The following is a 15,980-nucleotide window of genomic DNA, read 5'->3' as shown; positions in this document are numbered from 1 at the left end:
TAACTAAATGTTCAGGGTGTAACGGGTATATGGGCAGATATTTTATATGTGGTACCTTAATATGTCCCCCCATCAGTGAGTTGGTTGCTTTTTCTGTGCGTCGAGCAGTCATCACACAAACAGGTCCAAAATTTTACGATCTGATGTTTTCTCCATGGCCGCATCTAGGACGCAAAGTGAACGGTTTCCTAGGACAGCATATAGTTGTCTATACATACAACACTAGATGAAGAAATGTCCCACATTACTCATTGTTAAAGCTACCAGTGACTCAGAAAGGAGACTCAATAAGCATCTTTTGCCCAATAACATAAAATATCTAACGGAAAATCATTTCCTCTGAGCAACCAGTCCCTTGTGTTTGATATACGAAATTTTATGTAAAAACTGGTAAGGTACAAAAAAGTTTTAAGTGCAGTTGTACGAGAAGGACGGAAAACTGTTTCGTTCATTAATGTTAAATTTAAAAACTTATAAATGGCCAGCATGTAGCCACCCACTGAAACTATTCATGTATACATATCCTGTAAACTGACTCGCCCCACATGTTTTCTACATGTTCAAAATATGTGTGTTCAAATGTGTGTGAGTTCCTAAGGGACCTAACTGCTTAGGTCATGGGTCCCTAGACTTACACACTACTTAAATTAACTTATGCTAAGAACAACACACACATCCATGCCCGAGGGAGTACTCGAACCTCCGGCGGGAGGGGCCGCCCAGTCCGTGAAAAAAATCTTTTAAATGGTCTATGGCATATGGCACATTCCATTAGCTAGCCTACTGTCAGGAGGAAGTATTATGGGAAGCTCTCAAAGAGACTGAAACTTCATGGCAAAGTAAAACTCTATGCCCAACTGGGACTTGAAAGGACCTTTGCCTTTCACAGGCAAGTGCGCTACGTTCGGCTTTTTGGCCCTTCCCTGAAAAGGGTAGTTTTGCTCCAAGACAACGCTCCAACTCATTCCGCACGGGACGCTCCTTTCAGCTATAAGATTTTGCCTGGGTAATCTGATGATATGACACCTAGTGTTTTCTTAATCTTCCCTCAAATGAAAAAACTATTGCATAGAAGGCATTTCCAGAAAGAGGAAGAGCTGATTTACTAGGTGGGACGTTTGCTGGACAGCCTAAATGTAGACTCGTGCACTGATCAGCTAGAACATTATCACCACCGACCTACTATCGATATAACCCGTCCACGCTATAGCATCGTCACCTGGCGGGGAATGACTGCTAGTCAGACACACACGCGATGAATGTGACATCAGTGAGCGAGCTGTCCGTGAATAGAATGTCGCAGGAGTACAATCTATCTGAGTTTGACCGAGGGCAGATTGTGATGGCCCAGAGGTGCGGCACGAGCATTTAGAAAATTGCGGGACGCGTCGAGTGTTCAAGGTTGATGATGATGTTGGTTCGTGGGGCGCTCAACATCGAGGTCATCAACACCCGTACAAGTCCCCAATCCTTCCAGTTCCAATGTCGTCACTTCACGAATGTTGACGAGGTGATGAGGACAATATAAACACCCAGTCCGTGGGTGGAGAAAATCCCCGACCCGGCCGGGAATCGAACCTGGGAGCCCGTGATCCAGAGGTTGTTGTTCGAGGAGTGCTGTGATGAGTGTTTTCTGCACGTGGCAAAACAAAGGTGAAACCAGGTCCAGACGCCGTGGGGTTGGACGGCCACCCCTCATCACAGATGTCGGACGTCGTAGGCTGGGCAGACTGGTGAAACAGGACAGGCGGTGAAATGTGATGGAACTAACATGAGACTGTAATGCTGGGCAGAGTACAAGTGTGTCTGTACATCCAGTGCACCAAACACTACCAACGATGGATCTCTGCAGCGTTCCACCCATTCATGTGCCAGTGTTAACGCCGTGACATTGGCATGTGACAATCGGCACCGGACGTTGGCGCAGTGTCAGAGCATTGCATAGTCTGATGAATCCCGATACATTCTTGATCATGCCATTCGGAGGGAACGAATCCGTCGTCTTCCAGGGGAACAGCTGGTGGCGGCTGTATTCTGCCCCATGGAACGTACGCGTGCGCGGCCATGGGTCTGGTGGAGCTCGTGCAAGTCACCATGACAGCCAATACACTGGTTGCAGACCACGTACACCCCTTACTGACGATCATGTTTCCCGATGGCAATGGCATTTTTCAGCGAGGAGGAGGAGAAGAAGATTAGTGTTTTATGTCCCGTCTACAATGAGGTCATTAGAGACGGAGCATAAGTTCGGATTAGGGATCGAGCGAGGTGGCGCAGTGGTTAGATACTGGACTCGCATTCGGGAGGGCGACGGTTCAATCCCGAGTCCGGCCATCCTGATTTAGGTTTTCCGTGATTTCCATAAATCACTCCAGGCAAATGCCGGGATGGTTCCTCTGAAAGGGCACGGCCGACTTCCTTCCCCATCCTTCCCTAATCCGATGAGACCGATGACCTTGCTGTCTTGTCTCCTCCCCCCCCCCCCCAAAAAAAAATCGGATTATGGAAGGCTGAGGAAGGAAACCGGCCGTGCCCTTTCAAAGGAACCATCCTGGCATTTGCCTGAAGTGGTTCGAGGAACACAGTGGCGAGTTCTGATTGGTATGCTGTTCTCCCAACTCGCCAGATCTGAACCCGATCGAACACATCTGTGATGTGATTGAATGTGGCGTCGGAGTGCATCGCTCCTCCCCCCCCCCCCTACCCGGAATTTATGGGAATTAGATGATTCGTGTGTGAAGATGTGGTGCCAATTCCCTCCGGCGACCTACCAAGGCCCTATTGCTTCCATGCTGCGACCCGTTCAAATCAAATGGTTCAAATGGCTCTGAGCACTATGCGACTTAACTTCTGAGATCATCAGTCGCCTAGAACTTAGAACTAATTAAACCTAACTAACCTATGGACATCACACACATCCATGCCCGAGGCAGGATTCGAACCTGCGACCGTAGCGGTCACTCGGCTCCAGACTGTAGCGCCTAGAACCGCATGGCCACTCCGGCCGGCCCACGACCCCGTCATCTCTGTTATCCGTGCCAAAGGTGGATATACCGGACATTATGTAGGTGGTAATCTAGTATGGTTGATCAGTGTACATCCAAGTTCTCTGCCAAGTCAGTCCGCAGCTCGTGGTCGTGCGGTAGCGTTCTCGCTTCCCGCGCCCGTGACCCCGGCGGGGTCAGGGATTTTCTCTGCCTCGTGATGACTGGGTATTGTGTGATATCCTTAGGTTAGTTAGGTTTAAGTAGTTCTAACAAGGGAACCTCCCCATCGCACCCCCCGCAGATTTACTTGTAAGTTGGCACAGTGGTTAGGCCTTGAAAAACTCAACACAGATCAATCGAGAAAACAGGAAGAAGTTGTGTGGAACTATGAAAAAAATAAGCAAAATATGCAAACTGAGTAGTCCATGCGCAAGATATGCAACATTAAGGTCAGTGGGACAGCAGGAGCGCCGTGGTCCCGTGGTTAGCGTGAGCACCTGTGGAACGAGAGGTCCTTGGTTCAAGTCTTCCCACGAGTGAAAAGTTTAAATTTTTATTTTCAGACAATTATCAAAGTTCAGGCACACACACATAATCAACTTCGCTCTCAAAAATTCCAGGTCATGTTCAGATTTGCTTGGACATATGCAGGATTTGACGGTCTATACACGGAAATATATGAAAACGTTAAAAACATGTTTTGACAGAGCAGAGGGAAAACTGTGTGACTGTGAAACTGTTGCATTCATTTGCTGCTGTTTATGTGACAAACTCTTATGTTTTCATCACTTTTTTGGGATTGATTATCACATCCACAAGAAAACCTAAATCGGGCAAGGTAGAAGAATCTTTTTACCCATTCGCCAAGTGTACAAGTTAGGTGGGTCGACGACATATCCCTGTCATGTGACGCACATGCCGTCACCAGTGTCGTATAGAATATATCAGATGTGTTTTCCTGTGGAGGAATCGGTTGACCTATGACCTTGCGATCAAATGTTTTCGGTTCCCATTGGAGAGGCACGTCCTTTCGTCTACTAATCGCACGGTTTTGCGGTGCGGTCGCAAAACATAGACACTAAACTTATTACAGTGAACAGAGACTTCAATGAACAAACGGACAGATCATAACTTTGCGAAAATGAAGAAAGTAAAATTTTCGGTCGACGGCTGACTTGAACCAAGGACCTTTCGATCTGCATTTGCTCACGCTAACCACGGGACCACGGCGCTCCTATGGTCACACTATCCTTGATATTGACTATCTTGCAAATGGACTACTCAGTTTGTATATTTTGCTCATTTTTTTCATAGTTCCACACAACTTCTTCCTGTTTTCTCGATTGATCTGTGTTCAGTTTTTCAAGGCCTATCCACTGTGCCAACTTATAACTAAATCTGAGGGGGGTGCGATGGGGAGGTTCCCTTGTAAGTTCTAGGGGACTGATGACGATAGATGTTAAGTCCCACAGTGCTCAGAGCCATTTGAACCATCTGCCAAGTCATTCATCGTTCAGAAAAATGGGTCACATTCAAGGATAAATATGCAGAGAAGGACTGACACCACAAGTTTCATGGTCGCTGAGTGAAGGTGACTGAGGTGGTAAATAAAGCGTAATGACCTAGTCATGAACAACGTTAATATATTGTATTAGTCGAATTGGCCAGCTGAATGCATGATATTTGGCTGACCTTTGCGTTGGGCCCAGTAGAGCAGCGACGGCACGCGCGACGTGTGGCTGGACGGGCAGTCCTCGAAGCGCGCGCGCGCGTCCAGCCCCACCGTCTCTCGGTTCGCCTTCACTCCGCACAGCAGCGCCGTCGCACACGCCGAAGACTCGCCCGTCTGAGCGTCGGCGTTGTACGTCTGCAACGACAACACTGACGCTAGTACTCTCCATGCCACGAAAACATCACTCATGTTACTATCCTCACATTAACGTTCCTAGTTCGAAGTGACTATATGTAACCCTACATTCATTATTTTATTTATCCTGGCAATTTTACGGCTATCGGGCAATTTCTTACATCTAACCAAATTATTCTGCATATTTTTCATTACTTTCAGTACAATAAGCATATTACAAATCACAACTAATATACATTATCATAAAATGTGCAGTAATTGCTAGAGTACAGAAAGGAAAAAAAACCTTCGTATATCCATAATTAAAACGGACGACTTGGGACGTCAGCTTGTATAATATATGTTAAAAATGACGTAATTCCTCCAGCTGTATTAAGGTGTTGGTTTTATTGGCAACTAGTTTCGATGCTGTTACAACATCATCTTCAGGCCCATACTTGTTGACAGTAACCGTATGAGTCTAACACGTACGGTTACTGTCAACAAGTATGGGCCTGAATATGATGTAACAACATCGAAACTAGTTGTGTCTAACACATACGGTTACTGTCAACAAGTATGGGCCTGAAGATGATGTTGTAACAACATCGAAACTAGTTGCCAATAAAACCAACACCTTAATACAACTGGAGGAATTACGTCATTTTTAACATAGAAAAAAAACTGTTTACATTAGTTCATGAGAAGTACAGCAATAGGTACAAATTACAGGAGGTAGATTTAAACCATGAACATGACAGAAGGAGGGGGGGGGGGAAGAGTGAGAGAAAAAGGAACGTGGTGAAACACAATTAATGAAGATAGGGAAAAAGAAAGTTACGTGAATGAAAAGAGAAAAAGCGATAAGTGGGAGAAGATGGGGGCATTTTCTTTACTATCTAACAGAGGGAAAAGTGGCCATAAAGTAAGTCCAAAAAGTATTCGTCTAGCGGTATATTTTGTTTTTCAAAAAGTAAACCTGTGGCACCCGAAAAGAAGCGAATATAAAACATGAAGACCCAGTCCTATAAAAATTAGCACAGTAAATCACTTTTATTGTAAAACAGGGAAAAAGATACATTCATAGCGATAGTAAGGTTAACAAAGCAGAAAGCATCTTAAAAATGTTACTTCATAAAGTATTCATCCACCATCTGAATATGCCTAAAATTCGCGCCCAGGGGTGAAACTTCAATGCTGACTCACAGCACACTCTAGCGTCAACCGTCTGCAACAACGATCTGCCACCTGTTGTTGTTTTGAGAGGCGTCGGGCCAGTACAGTTTGCAACAACGGTCGTAATGATAGTGAGACGATCCTAACTGAGAGAGAACTTATTCTACGCTTGCATAATCAGTAAAAATCCTCTTACGATGCAGTCTCATCTTGCTATTACACCTGAAATTCTTATGAAGTGTTAGGATGACATGTAATATAAGGGGGCATCACAAAAGTAAGCGCCCTCCCCGCACCGCCTCCGCCAGGCTCCAAGCCCGCACGGATTTCTGCTCGACGTTCCACAGTCTCAGTGACACCCACGCCCCCTCCGTCTGCGTCATCCGCTGCTCAGGGTGGTCCTGCCCCCCGCCATCTCCCCCTGCAACCCGTACCCCTGCCCCCTCTCCACCCGGTCGTGCCCACGAAACCTTCAAAGTGCCCGAATGTTGACCCTTCCCCCGCAGTCTCCTCCAAAAAAACCCCCAACCCCCGTGACCCACCCACCCCCATGGACGCGGCTCCGACCCCCGCCCCCGCCACGCCTGCCACCCACATCTTTGTCCTCTCCCATGCTGATACTCAATTCCTTGATGCCCGCTCCCTCACCCTCGCCATCCGGAAATACTACCCCAATGCTCCCATTTCCCAACTCATTCCTCGCAAGGACTCAGTCCTCATAAAATCCCCCAGTGCTTCCCTCCACACCGATCTCCTCTCCCGCATCCCCCGTATCCAATTTGGCCAACGTGCAACCCTCACCCCCTACCACACCCCGTCCTCTCCCCGTCAGCCTCAACCTCCCCAGCGTCCGCCAACCTTCACCGCTGTGATCACGAAGCTTAGCCCCGTGATCACGGAGGCTGAGGTGTTGGCAGAACTCAACTCCCGGCCCGACATTGAAATCCGCTTGGCCCGTCGCATCTTCAATGATGCCGGGCCGACTTTTCTCATGCGGATATTCACCGAATCCTCCTCCTCCATTGACCGCCTCCTCACCGAGGGAGCCCTCATCTACAATCAGCGCCATAAGGTGGACCCCTCCCGTTCCCCAGTCCAATCCTACCGCTGCCAACGCTGTCTCACCTACAACGACCACATTACCTCTGCCTGCAAGAACCCCCCTACTTGTCCCCACTGCAAAGCTTCCCACTTCCTCAAGCATTGCCCCAACCTCACCGCTCCCCCCTCCTGCAACACTTGCAACGAACCACATCCTACCTACTCCTCGAAGTGTAAAGCGAAACCTCCACCAGTAACCCCTGAGCTCACCGTGCCTGTCCGTCCTGTTGATGACCCCATCCACCCCAACAACTCGCTCCGCCCTCCCCCTACTGCTGAGGACATCATCCGCTTCACCACCATTGTGCTCCAAAACATCCACCCCTTCCAGCGCTCACACACTCTTTCCCAAATCGCCCTCGCTGCCCGTTCCATCTTCCATCTTACCACCTATGCCACATACTCCCACAACCAGGCCCACTTCACCTTCACCCCCCTCACCACCCTTGTCTAACTCTCCACTCCCATGGTACAACAACCGTACCATATCCTGTACCACAACATTCGCTCCCTGCCCACCCACAAACTCCTCTTCCTCCACACCCTACGTCAGCACCGCGTGGATGCCTTCATCCTAAATGAAACCTTCCTTCAACCCCGTATCTCCGTCTCCACGGCTCCTTACACTCTACACCGCACCGATAACCCGTACCCTCTTGCGCGTGGCGGAGTTGCTATAGGCCACCTCAAGCACCTCCCTGTCCGGCCCCAACCTCTCCTTAACAATCCTGCCGAGCATCTCACCCTCAGCCTCTTATTCCCCACCCTTAGCATCACCTGTGCCACCATTTATGTCCGCCCTCGTACCCCCATCCCGTACGATTTCCTGGCCCACATTGACCGCACCTTCTCCACCTACGTGATTGTCGCCGACCTCAATATCCACAGCCGTGATCCTGCCGACCTCCGGCGGTGGCATCAGTTTCTCATCACTCTCCAGGGAGACCTGGTTCCCCTGCCTCAGCACACCCGGCCCGAATCCAACACCACTCCTGATGTGGTCCTTGCCTCTCCAAACCTCCTTGGGCGCATCACCGTGGATGTCCTTGACCTCATTGGCAGTGACCATGCTCCTGTCCTCCTCACTATCTCTAACGGTCGCCATCCCCGCCACGCTCCTCGCCCTGCCGTCCCTCCTAAACTTGTCCATGATTACTCCCGTGCCAACTGGGATGCCTACCGGGATTCCATTCACACCCAGGTTGACGCCCACGACTTTACCCTCCAGTCTCCTGATGACTTCTCTCGCACTGCTGCCTTCCTGCACCAGACCTTGTCTGACGCCGTCGCCACCCATATCCCCACCAAAGCCATCCACCCTCACCGCCCCGCCCTGCCTCCACAGGCCGTCCTTCTCCTTCGAGAGTCCCGCCGCCTCTACCGCTCTTTTCTCCGCACTCGTGACCGGGATACACTTACCCGCCACCGGCAATTACAGCGACACATCCGCAACCTGCTTGTTGCGAAGAAACGCCGAGCCTGGCGCCAGACATGTACACAACTCAACACCACGCTCCCCATAAACTCTTCCAAGTATTGGTCTGCTTTCCACCGCCTTACTGGGAACTGCCCCACCCCCCAGTACCCTCTCCTCCTTAATGACCGTCCCTTTCCTGACAACCTCAGTAAGGCCAACCACATTGCCTCCCACCTCTCTGATGTTTTTTCCATCCCAGATGATCCCCACTTTGATTATTCCCTCTTCCCTGATGTCATGGACCGTACGAATACCTCTGTTCCTCCCCTTGCTCCTAGCTTCCAGTACTTGGGCCACACCCCACCTTCTGCACTTAACACTCCCATCACTACACAGGACATCAGCCTCACACTCCGCACTAAACGCAGCACTGCTCCCGGCCACGACTGCGTTACCTACCGCCACCTCAAACACTGCCCTCCCTCCTTCCTTTCCCTCCTTGCCACCCTCTACAATGTCATCCTTGCCACTGGCTTCTATCCCGACCTGTGGAAAACCTCCCGTATCCTGATGTTCTCCAAACCCAATAAGCCTCCATCTGATACCTCTTCCTATCGTCCTATCTGTCTCACATCGGTGTTCAGCAAGCTCTTGGAATCCATCCTTTCCCGGCGCATCCATCTCCACCTCCACCAAAACCACCTCCTCCCAAACACCCAATGTGGCTTTCGACCTTCCTTCTCTGCTGATGACCAACTCCTCCACCTCACTCATCTCCTCTCCCTCCAGCTTAACTCCCGTCGCTCCGCCATTTTTGTCTCACTTGACCTCGAAAAGGCCTACGACCGTGTCTGGCATCCCGGTCTCCTGTTTAAACTCCAAACCTACGCCCTTCCTATCAACTACATCCGTCTGGTGGCCTCCTTCCTCTCCCACCGCCCCTCCTATGTTACCATCCATCATGCCAATTCCCACACCTTCTACCCCTCTGCCGGTGTGCCCCAGGGCTCTGTCCTCTCCCCTCTCCTCTACCTCCTGTACACAGCAGATGTGCCCCAACCCCCCCCCCCCCTCCAGTACACCTCTTGCAATATGCTGATGACACCGCATTCCTCGCCCTCGCTCCTACCCTCCAACGGTCCCAACGCCTTCTCCAGAATCACCTTGACCTTTTTGCTGCATGGTGTAACCAATGGCTCCTGAAACTCAATCCTTCCAAGACCCAGGCAATCATCGTAGGTCGTACCACTCGCTCCTTCCGGCTCCTGGATTTCTCCCTTACTGTCTCCGCACGTCCTGTCCGCCTCACCCCCACCCTCACCTACCTTGGCCTCACCATTGACCGTCACCTCACCTGGATACCTCATCTCCGCTCCATCCAATCCAAAGCCCGCAACCGCCTCCGACTCCTCAAACTCCTCTCTGGCCGGACATGGGGTTTGCACCCCTCTACCATCCTCCACACCTACAAATCCTTAATCCGTCCCATCCTCTGTTATGCCAGTCCCGCCTGGATATCTGCTCCCACCAAATTCTATAATTCCCTCCAGATCCTTGAGCGTCATGCACTCCGCCTTGCCTTCCGTATCCGCCTCCCGTCCCCCACGCGGATCCTCTATGATCTCATTCCTTTCCCCCATCTGCTCCTATTCCTCGAACATATCCGCATCCTCTACACCTCCCGCCGTCTTGAACCCCCTCACCCCCTGGTTGCTCCTCTCCTCTCCCATCCCCGCCCCCTGCCACGTCTTCACCGTTGTGTCCCCCCTACCCTCCATCTCTACACCCTCCATCTCCTTTCCCAAGGTGGCTTCCGTCAACTCCCCCTCCCGGATGATGCCCTCTCTCCCTCCATTTATCCTTCCTATCAACTCTGATCCTCACTCCCCCTCCTTTCCTCTGTCCTTTCCCTGGGCTCCCTCTTCCCCCCCCCCTTCCGTCCTGTTTTCTCCCCACTAAACCTCTCCCTACTTCCCTTCTCCCCCCCCAGTCCTTTTGTATTCCCCTCCTCTGCCTACCCCACTCCCTGTCGCGTCTGCCCCCCACCCCTCTTCTGGGTCCTCATCCTCCATCAGCTCCTTTCCCGGTTCCCCCCTTCGCTTTTACTCTCCTTTCCCCCCTTTCTTTTGTTTTCCCATCTTCTGTCCAGTTTCCCCCCACCTGCTCTCGACTGTGGTGTCACATTTGCCAACTTTTTAGTGCAGTGTTCCAGTGACTATTCAGTGTTGTTTGTCTTTCTCGTGTTGCGAACAGAAACCATGCTGTCGCTAGGTGTGAATTTTATGTCTTTTGCGAACAGAATCCAGACTGTCGCCGTGTTTTTTAATTGTCTATTGTTTTCCCTGTCTGCTTCGTATGTATTTTTATTAGCATCATCATCCCTCTGTTGTTGTTTTAAGTTCCACGATTTCTTTTCGCCTTGTTACTCTCTAAGTCTCCGATTTTATCGCCTGTTTTGTTATTATTTGTTCTCTTGATCTTTGTCACGAAATCTGTCGGCTGAAGAGCGGCATACTAAGCTGCTGCCAGCCCGCCCCCTTCGGGGGAATTGAAATTCAATAAAGGAAAAAAAAAAGTAATCGCCATAACTGTTAATACATTTATCCCACTTTGAGAGAAGATGGGCAATGCCTTCGTGGAAAAATGTCTGTGGTTGCCTACGGAATCGTGATTGCAGCAGGCGCGCGCCTCTTCTTGCGAAGCAAATCATCGGCCACGAATGACGTTTTCAGAGCTCCAAAAATATCAAAACCGCATGAGGAGAGATCGGGACTGTATGGAGGATGTCTAAGGGCTTCTCAGTGAAACTTCTATAGCTTAGCCGAAACATCCTTATAAAGACGTCATTATCCTGCAACAGAGTGATGGCGTCAGCCAATATTCCAGGGCGTTTCTACTTGATAGCGCGCTTCAGTTCTTGGAAAGTGTCTTTTAAAGTACGTTAAGTATCTTTAACCCTTGTCTGATGTTTTCAAAAAATGGTTCAAATAACTCTGAGCATTATGGGACTTAACTTCTGAGGTCATCAGTCCCGTAGAACTTAGAACTACTTAAACCTTACTAACCTAAGGACATCACACACATCCATGCCCGAGGCAGGATTCGAACCTGCGACCGTAGTGTCTGATGTTTTCATTTCTTATTTCGTCTCTAACGCTATATCCAGCCGCTCGACAGAGGAACTTCATTTTTGTTGTTGCAATAGTTCTCATCTTCTTCTTCTTCTTTAGAGCTTAATTCTCACAAACATACATCATAGGCTCTTCCATCCTGTATATAATTTCATTTGTGTGTCTTTTCTTGTTTTGTAGGTAATCATTGTCTTCAAAGTGAATTATCTAAAATATTACTCAGATTCTCATCTTAATCATAATCAATCAAACATTATAAACAGATAAATTTCTGACCTACTGGATTATGTCATTATTAGTTACAATCTTGTTACAGACTGGTTGCCTCCCCTTGAATATCATTAGCTTTGAATTATTGAAAAGTAGCTTAAAGTTGAAAAGTTGATGAGCGGGCAGTTGTACGTCAGTCTCGTTGCCTGCATGTAAGATCTAACCGTCAGCACTTAGCATAGTGTTAGAATTGACATGGCAGTTGTAAAATGTTTATTGTTTTTAATGTTTATTGTCATTGTTTTGCCAATCTTTTATAGCTGAGTCTATATAGATATTAAAAACAGTTCGGTGATAATGGGCATTGTTGTTTCAACACTCTGGTTTACAATATCATCCGAGGATCCCTCTTCCCTCGTCGTCAACACATATGAGAGTATCCATTACCTATATATGAGTTCTGTTAGAATGTGTTGGTAGCTCTTGTCCTTCATTCCCTTATCTTAACTCACTAATTCTTACAGCGTGGGATCGAGATAGAAGCGTTCCGCCAGTTAATTACTTAGTTGGATGGTTATTGGCATATCCCGTGGATATTTGCGGCAGCTCCCTGTGATGTGGAACGTATCAGTAGATTTACAGAGGAGATACCTTAAACACTTAAATCTGTGAGAGATGCCAGTCAGTCGTGTCTTGATAGCTCAGTCGGTAAAAGCATTGTCCGCGAAAGACGAAGCTCCGTGTTTAACGCGCGGTGTAGAACACAATTACAATCTGACAGGAAGTTTCAAAGCAGCGTAAATTCCGCTGTAGAGAGAAATATTCGTTCCAGGTACTTTAACTTCGCGAAAAAATCTTTACATGCTGTCCATTAACGTACTTGGATTTTAATTTCAATTTACAATAAAATTTAATACGTACAACCTAACCATATACGGATAAATCCATTAAGAAAGTAATCTATAGAGTACACAGAAATGTAGAGAGTACATTATTTCATTTTATTTATAAAACTTCTGGTCTGGTGTTCCATGCTAGAGTGAATTATTGAATTATGAGTGCTTTACACGCCATTTCGGCGGATTAACGTGAGATAATGCAATATTGCACGTGGGTTGTTCGTAAAAATCACAGCCCTCGGCACGGAAATATTCCACGGCTAGGCTTCAAACTCGATAAGACGCTTTCAGGGAATTCCATATGTAATTGAAAAGCAATCCGATTATTATTTCCGCGTCCTGTGGTACAAGCAATGCGGAGCAGCCGTTAACGCCGCTGACTGGCGCGCTCCGGGCGTCTCTTCAAACCCGGTCACAAGCAATTATTTGTTATTTAGTATTTATATTTCTAAAAGGTTCTCGAAGTTTCATACAACTGTAATGTTTATATATTCCGGAATATTCGATGTTTGTGTAAATAGCAGCAGTCTCCGTTCAGGAAGCAATTCAGTTATGTCTGCGCGTTGGTGTCCGTTATAAACATCCTTTTATTGCTACGTGTTGTATTTCATTGACTACCCTTCTTTCGGATTTTGACTCGATTGCAGTTACGGCGTGACAATATTGACACAAATCTGGACGCAATCAGACTTTACATTACGTAAACTATGTGATTTGCTGTTTCGCAGCAGCAGCGTAAAGCAGCACAGAATTTCAAGCAATAATCTTCTGCATACCATTGGTAGACACAGTTGTTATTATTGCGTCGCCTAGTAGACAAATGTTTTTCATACCAAAAGAAGTTCTACTTTGACTTGCGGAAAAACCTACAGGGACCTTTTGCAGGTTCCGCATAACTTTAATCAGTTACATCTAGGAGTTGACTGGCTAGGTCCATAGCAAAAGCAACGTAAATCCTCCAGGCACGCTAAGGCCAAATCCCTTCGGCCATGAATAATGTAATGGATTACCAAGTGGTAGCAGAATATGCCGACGGAACTTTGACGATGATTATACCTCAAAAATGTGTGGATGTATTCAAACTGACTTATAATGTAAGACAGGCATGCTGAGCATTGAATAATTACAAATACCGATAGAGAAAGGTAAATTCTGATACAATCAAACACAAAAACAAACTCAATGTTTCTGAAACCTATCTGCCTAACTAAATAGTTACATCAAGATACCTTCCTTTAGGAATGTGGAATGCACTCAACGACTGTGATATGACTTTCAAAAGGATGTAACACAGCAATCTGTAGTCCTTTCAAGCTTTATTAAAGCAAATCTAGATTTTGGCTAGTTATTAGCCATTATCGATACAGTATTTTAGAGTTCTCATACACGTCCTAGTACGCCAGTCCCCAGTCGGGCCCCTGTCATATTTCATTCAAGTAGTCTTGAATGAACTGTTTCAATGGTCTTATTGCAGACGGGCGGAAACAGTAAACTACAATCCTTAAATCTTTCTTGGGAGCCGTCAGTAAAACATTCATACCTTCCAGCTATTGTAGTTAACTTTGGTAATGTTTAATTGATGAAAGGAGAATTATAAATGCAGCAGATGAAGCAGGCGAAAGGGAATACAAACGTTTAAAAAATAAGATCGATAGGAACTGCAAAACCGCTAATCAGGAATGGAAAGAGGACGAATGTAAGGATTTTCACTAGCGGAAAGATAGATACAGTCTACAGGGAAATTAAAGAGGCCTTCGGAGAAAGGAGAAGCAACTATATGAATGTCATGGGTTCAGATGGTAAACCAGTTCTAAGCAAAGAAGGGAAAGCTGAAAGGTAGAATGAGTATATAGAGGTATATACAAGGGAGATGAACTTGAAAGCAATATTATAGAAAGGGAAGTGGACGTAGATTGAAGATGATATGGGAGATATGATACTGTGAGAAGAATTTCACAAACCTCTCGGAGATCTAAGTCGAAACAAGGCCCCGGGAGTAGAAGATACTCCGTCAGAGCTACTAATAGCCTTGGGGGAGCCAGCCATAACAAACCTCTTCCATCTGGTGTGCAGGATGTATGCGACAGGCGAAATACCCTCAGATTTCAAGAAGAATTAATAACTATGATTCCAAAGAAACCAGTTTGTGACAGGAGTGAAAATTACCGAAGAATCAGTTTAAGAAGTCATGGTTGCAAAATAATAAAACGAGTTCTTTGCAGAACAATGGGAAAACTGCTAGAAGCAGACCTCTTGGAAGATCAGTTTGGATTCCGGAGAAATGTAGGAACACGTGAGGCAGTATTGACCCTACTAATTATCTTTGAAGATAGGTTATGGAAAGGCGAACCTAAGTTTATAGTATTTGTGGACAGAGAAAGCTTTTGACAATGTTGACTGGAATACTCTCTTTGAAATTCTGAAGGTAGCAAAGGTAAAATACAGGGCGCGAAAGGCTATTTACAACTCATACAGAAACAAGAAGGCAGTTATAAGAGTCGAGGGGTATGACAGGGAAGGTTAACATCTCAGGTCATCAGTCCCCTAGAACTTAGAACTACTCAAACCTAACTAACTAAAGACATCCACTCATCCATGCTCGAAGCAGGATTCGAACCTGCGACCGTAGCAGCAGCGCGGTTCCGGGCTGAAGCGCCTAGAACCACTCAGCCACAGCGGCCGGCCGCCGTTCTTCAGCCTATAGAATGTTTAAAAATATTATAAGAAGATAATAAATAATAAAAGCAAGCGATAAAAAAGTGACTTTTTAAATTGTAAATAGGCGGAAATTTGTGGAAGTTAAAATATAAAACAAAGAGCTGGCGATGGTAATTAAGACACACTAGAAGCAGACAAGTACAACAGTAGACAGACAATTTAAAAAACACGGCAACAGTCTGGTTTCTGTCTGCAAGAGACAAGAAATCACACCTATCGACAGTATGGCTTCAGTTCCCAACACTTAAGAAAAGACGCACAACACTTATCACTCACTTAAAATACTGCACTAAAACGTTGGCACAGAGATGAGACACCACAGCCTAAGACAGATTGGGGGGGGGGGGGGGGAAGAGGACCTGGACAAATGATGGGAAAGGATGGGGCAGGATTGATGCGACAGGGAGTGGGGAAAGGCAGAGGAGGGGAATGCAAAAGGACTTGGGGGAGAGAAGGGAGTCAAAGAGAGGGTAGACAGGGAAGAGGGAAAAGCAG

The 15,980-nt window shown here is 47.2% G+C and overlaps 1 protein-coding gene across 1 annotated transcript in view; it reads right to left on the bottom strand.

Annotated features, from left to right (window-relative positions):
• LOC126249419 (alkaline phosphatase, tissue-nonspecific isozyme-like) overlaps nt 1-15,980 on the bottom strand; it is a 592,519-nt gene that overhangs the window by 395,139 nt on the left and 181,400 nt on the right. Inside the window, exon 2 of the mRNA XM_049951072.1 lies at nt 4,680-4,854. Coding sequence (XP_049807029.1) covers nt 4,680-4,854 — 175 coding nt within the window. The remainder of the gene's footprint in view (nt 1-4,679; nt 4,855-15,980) is intronic.

This window comes from Schistocerca nitens, chromosome 3, assembly GCF_023898315.1.
Source record: "Schistocerca nitens isolate TAMUIC-IGC-003100 chromosome 3, iqSchNite1.1, whole genome shotgun sequence".
Classification (NCBI taxonomy): domain Eukaryota; kingdom Metazoa; phylum Arthropoda; class Insecta; order Orthoptera; family Acrididae; genus Schistocerca; species Schistocerca nitens.
The sequence above is the reverse complement of the archived record's forward strand: the minus strand, read 5'-3'. Positions and strand labels throughout refer to the sequence as shown.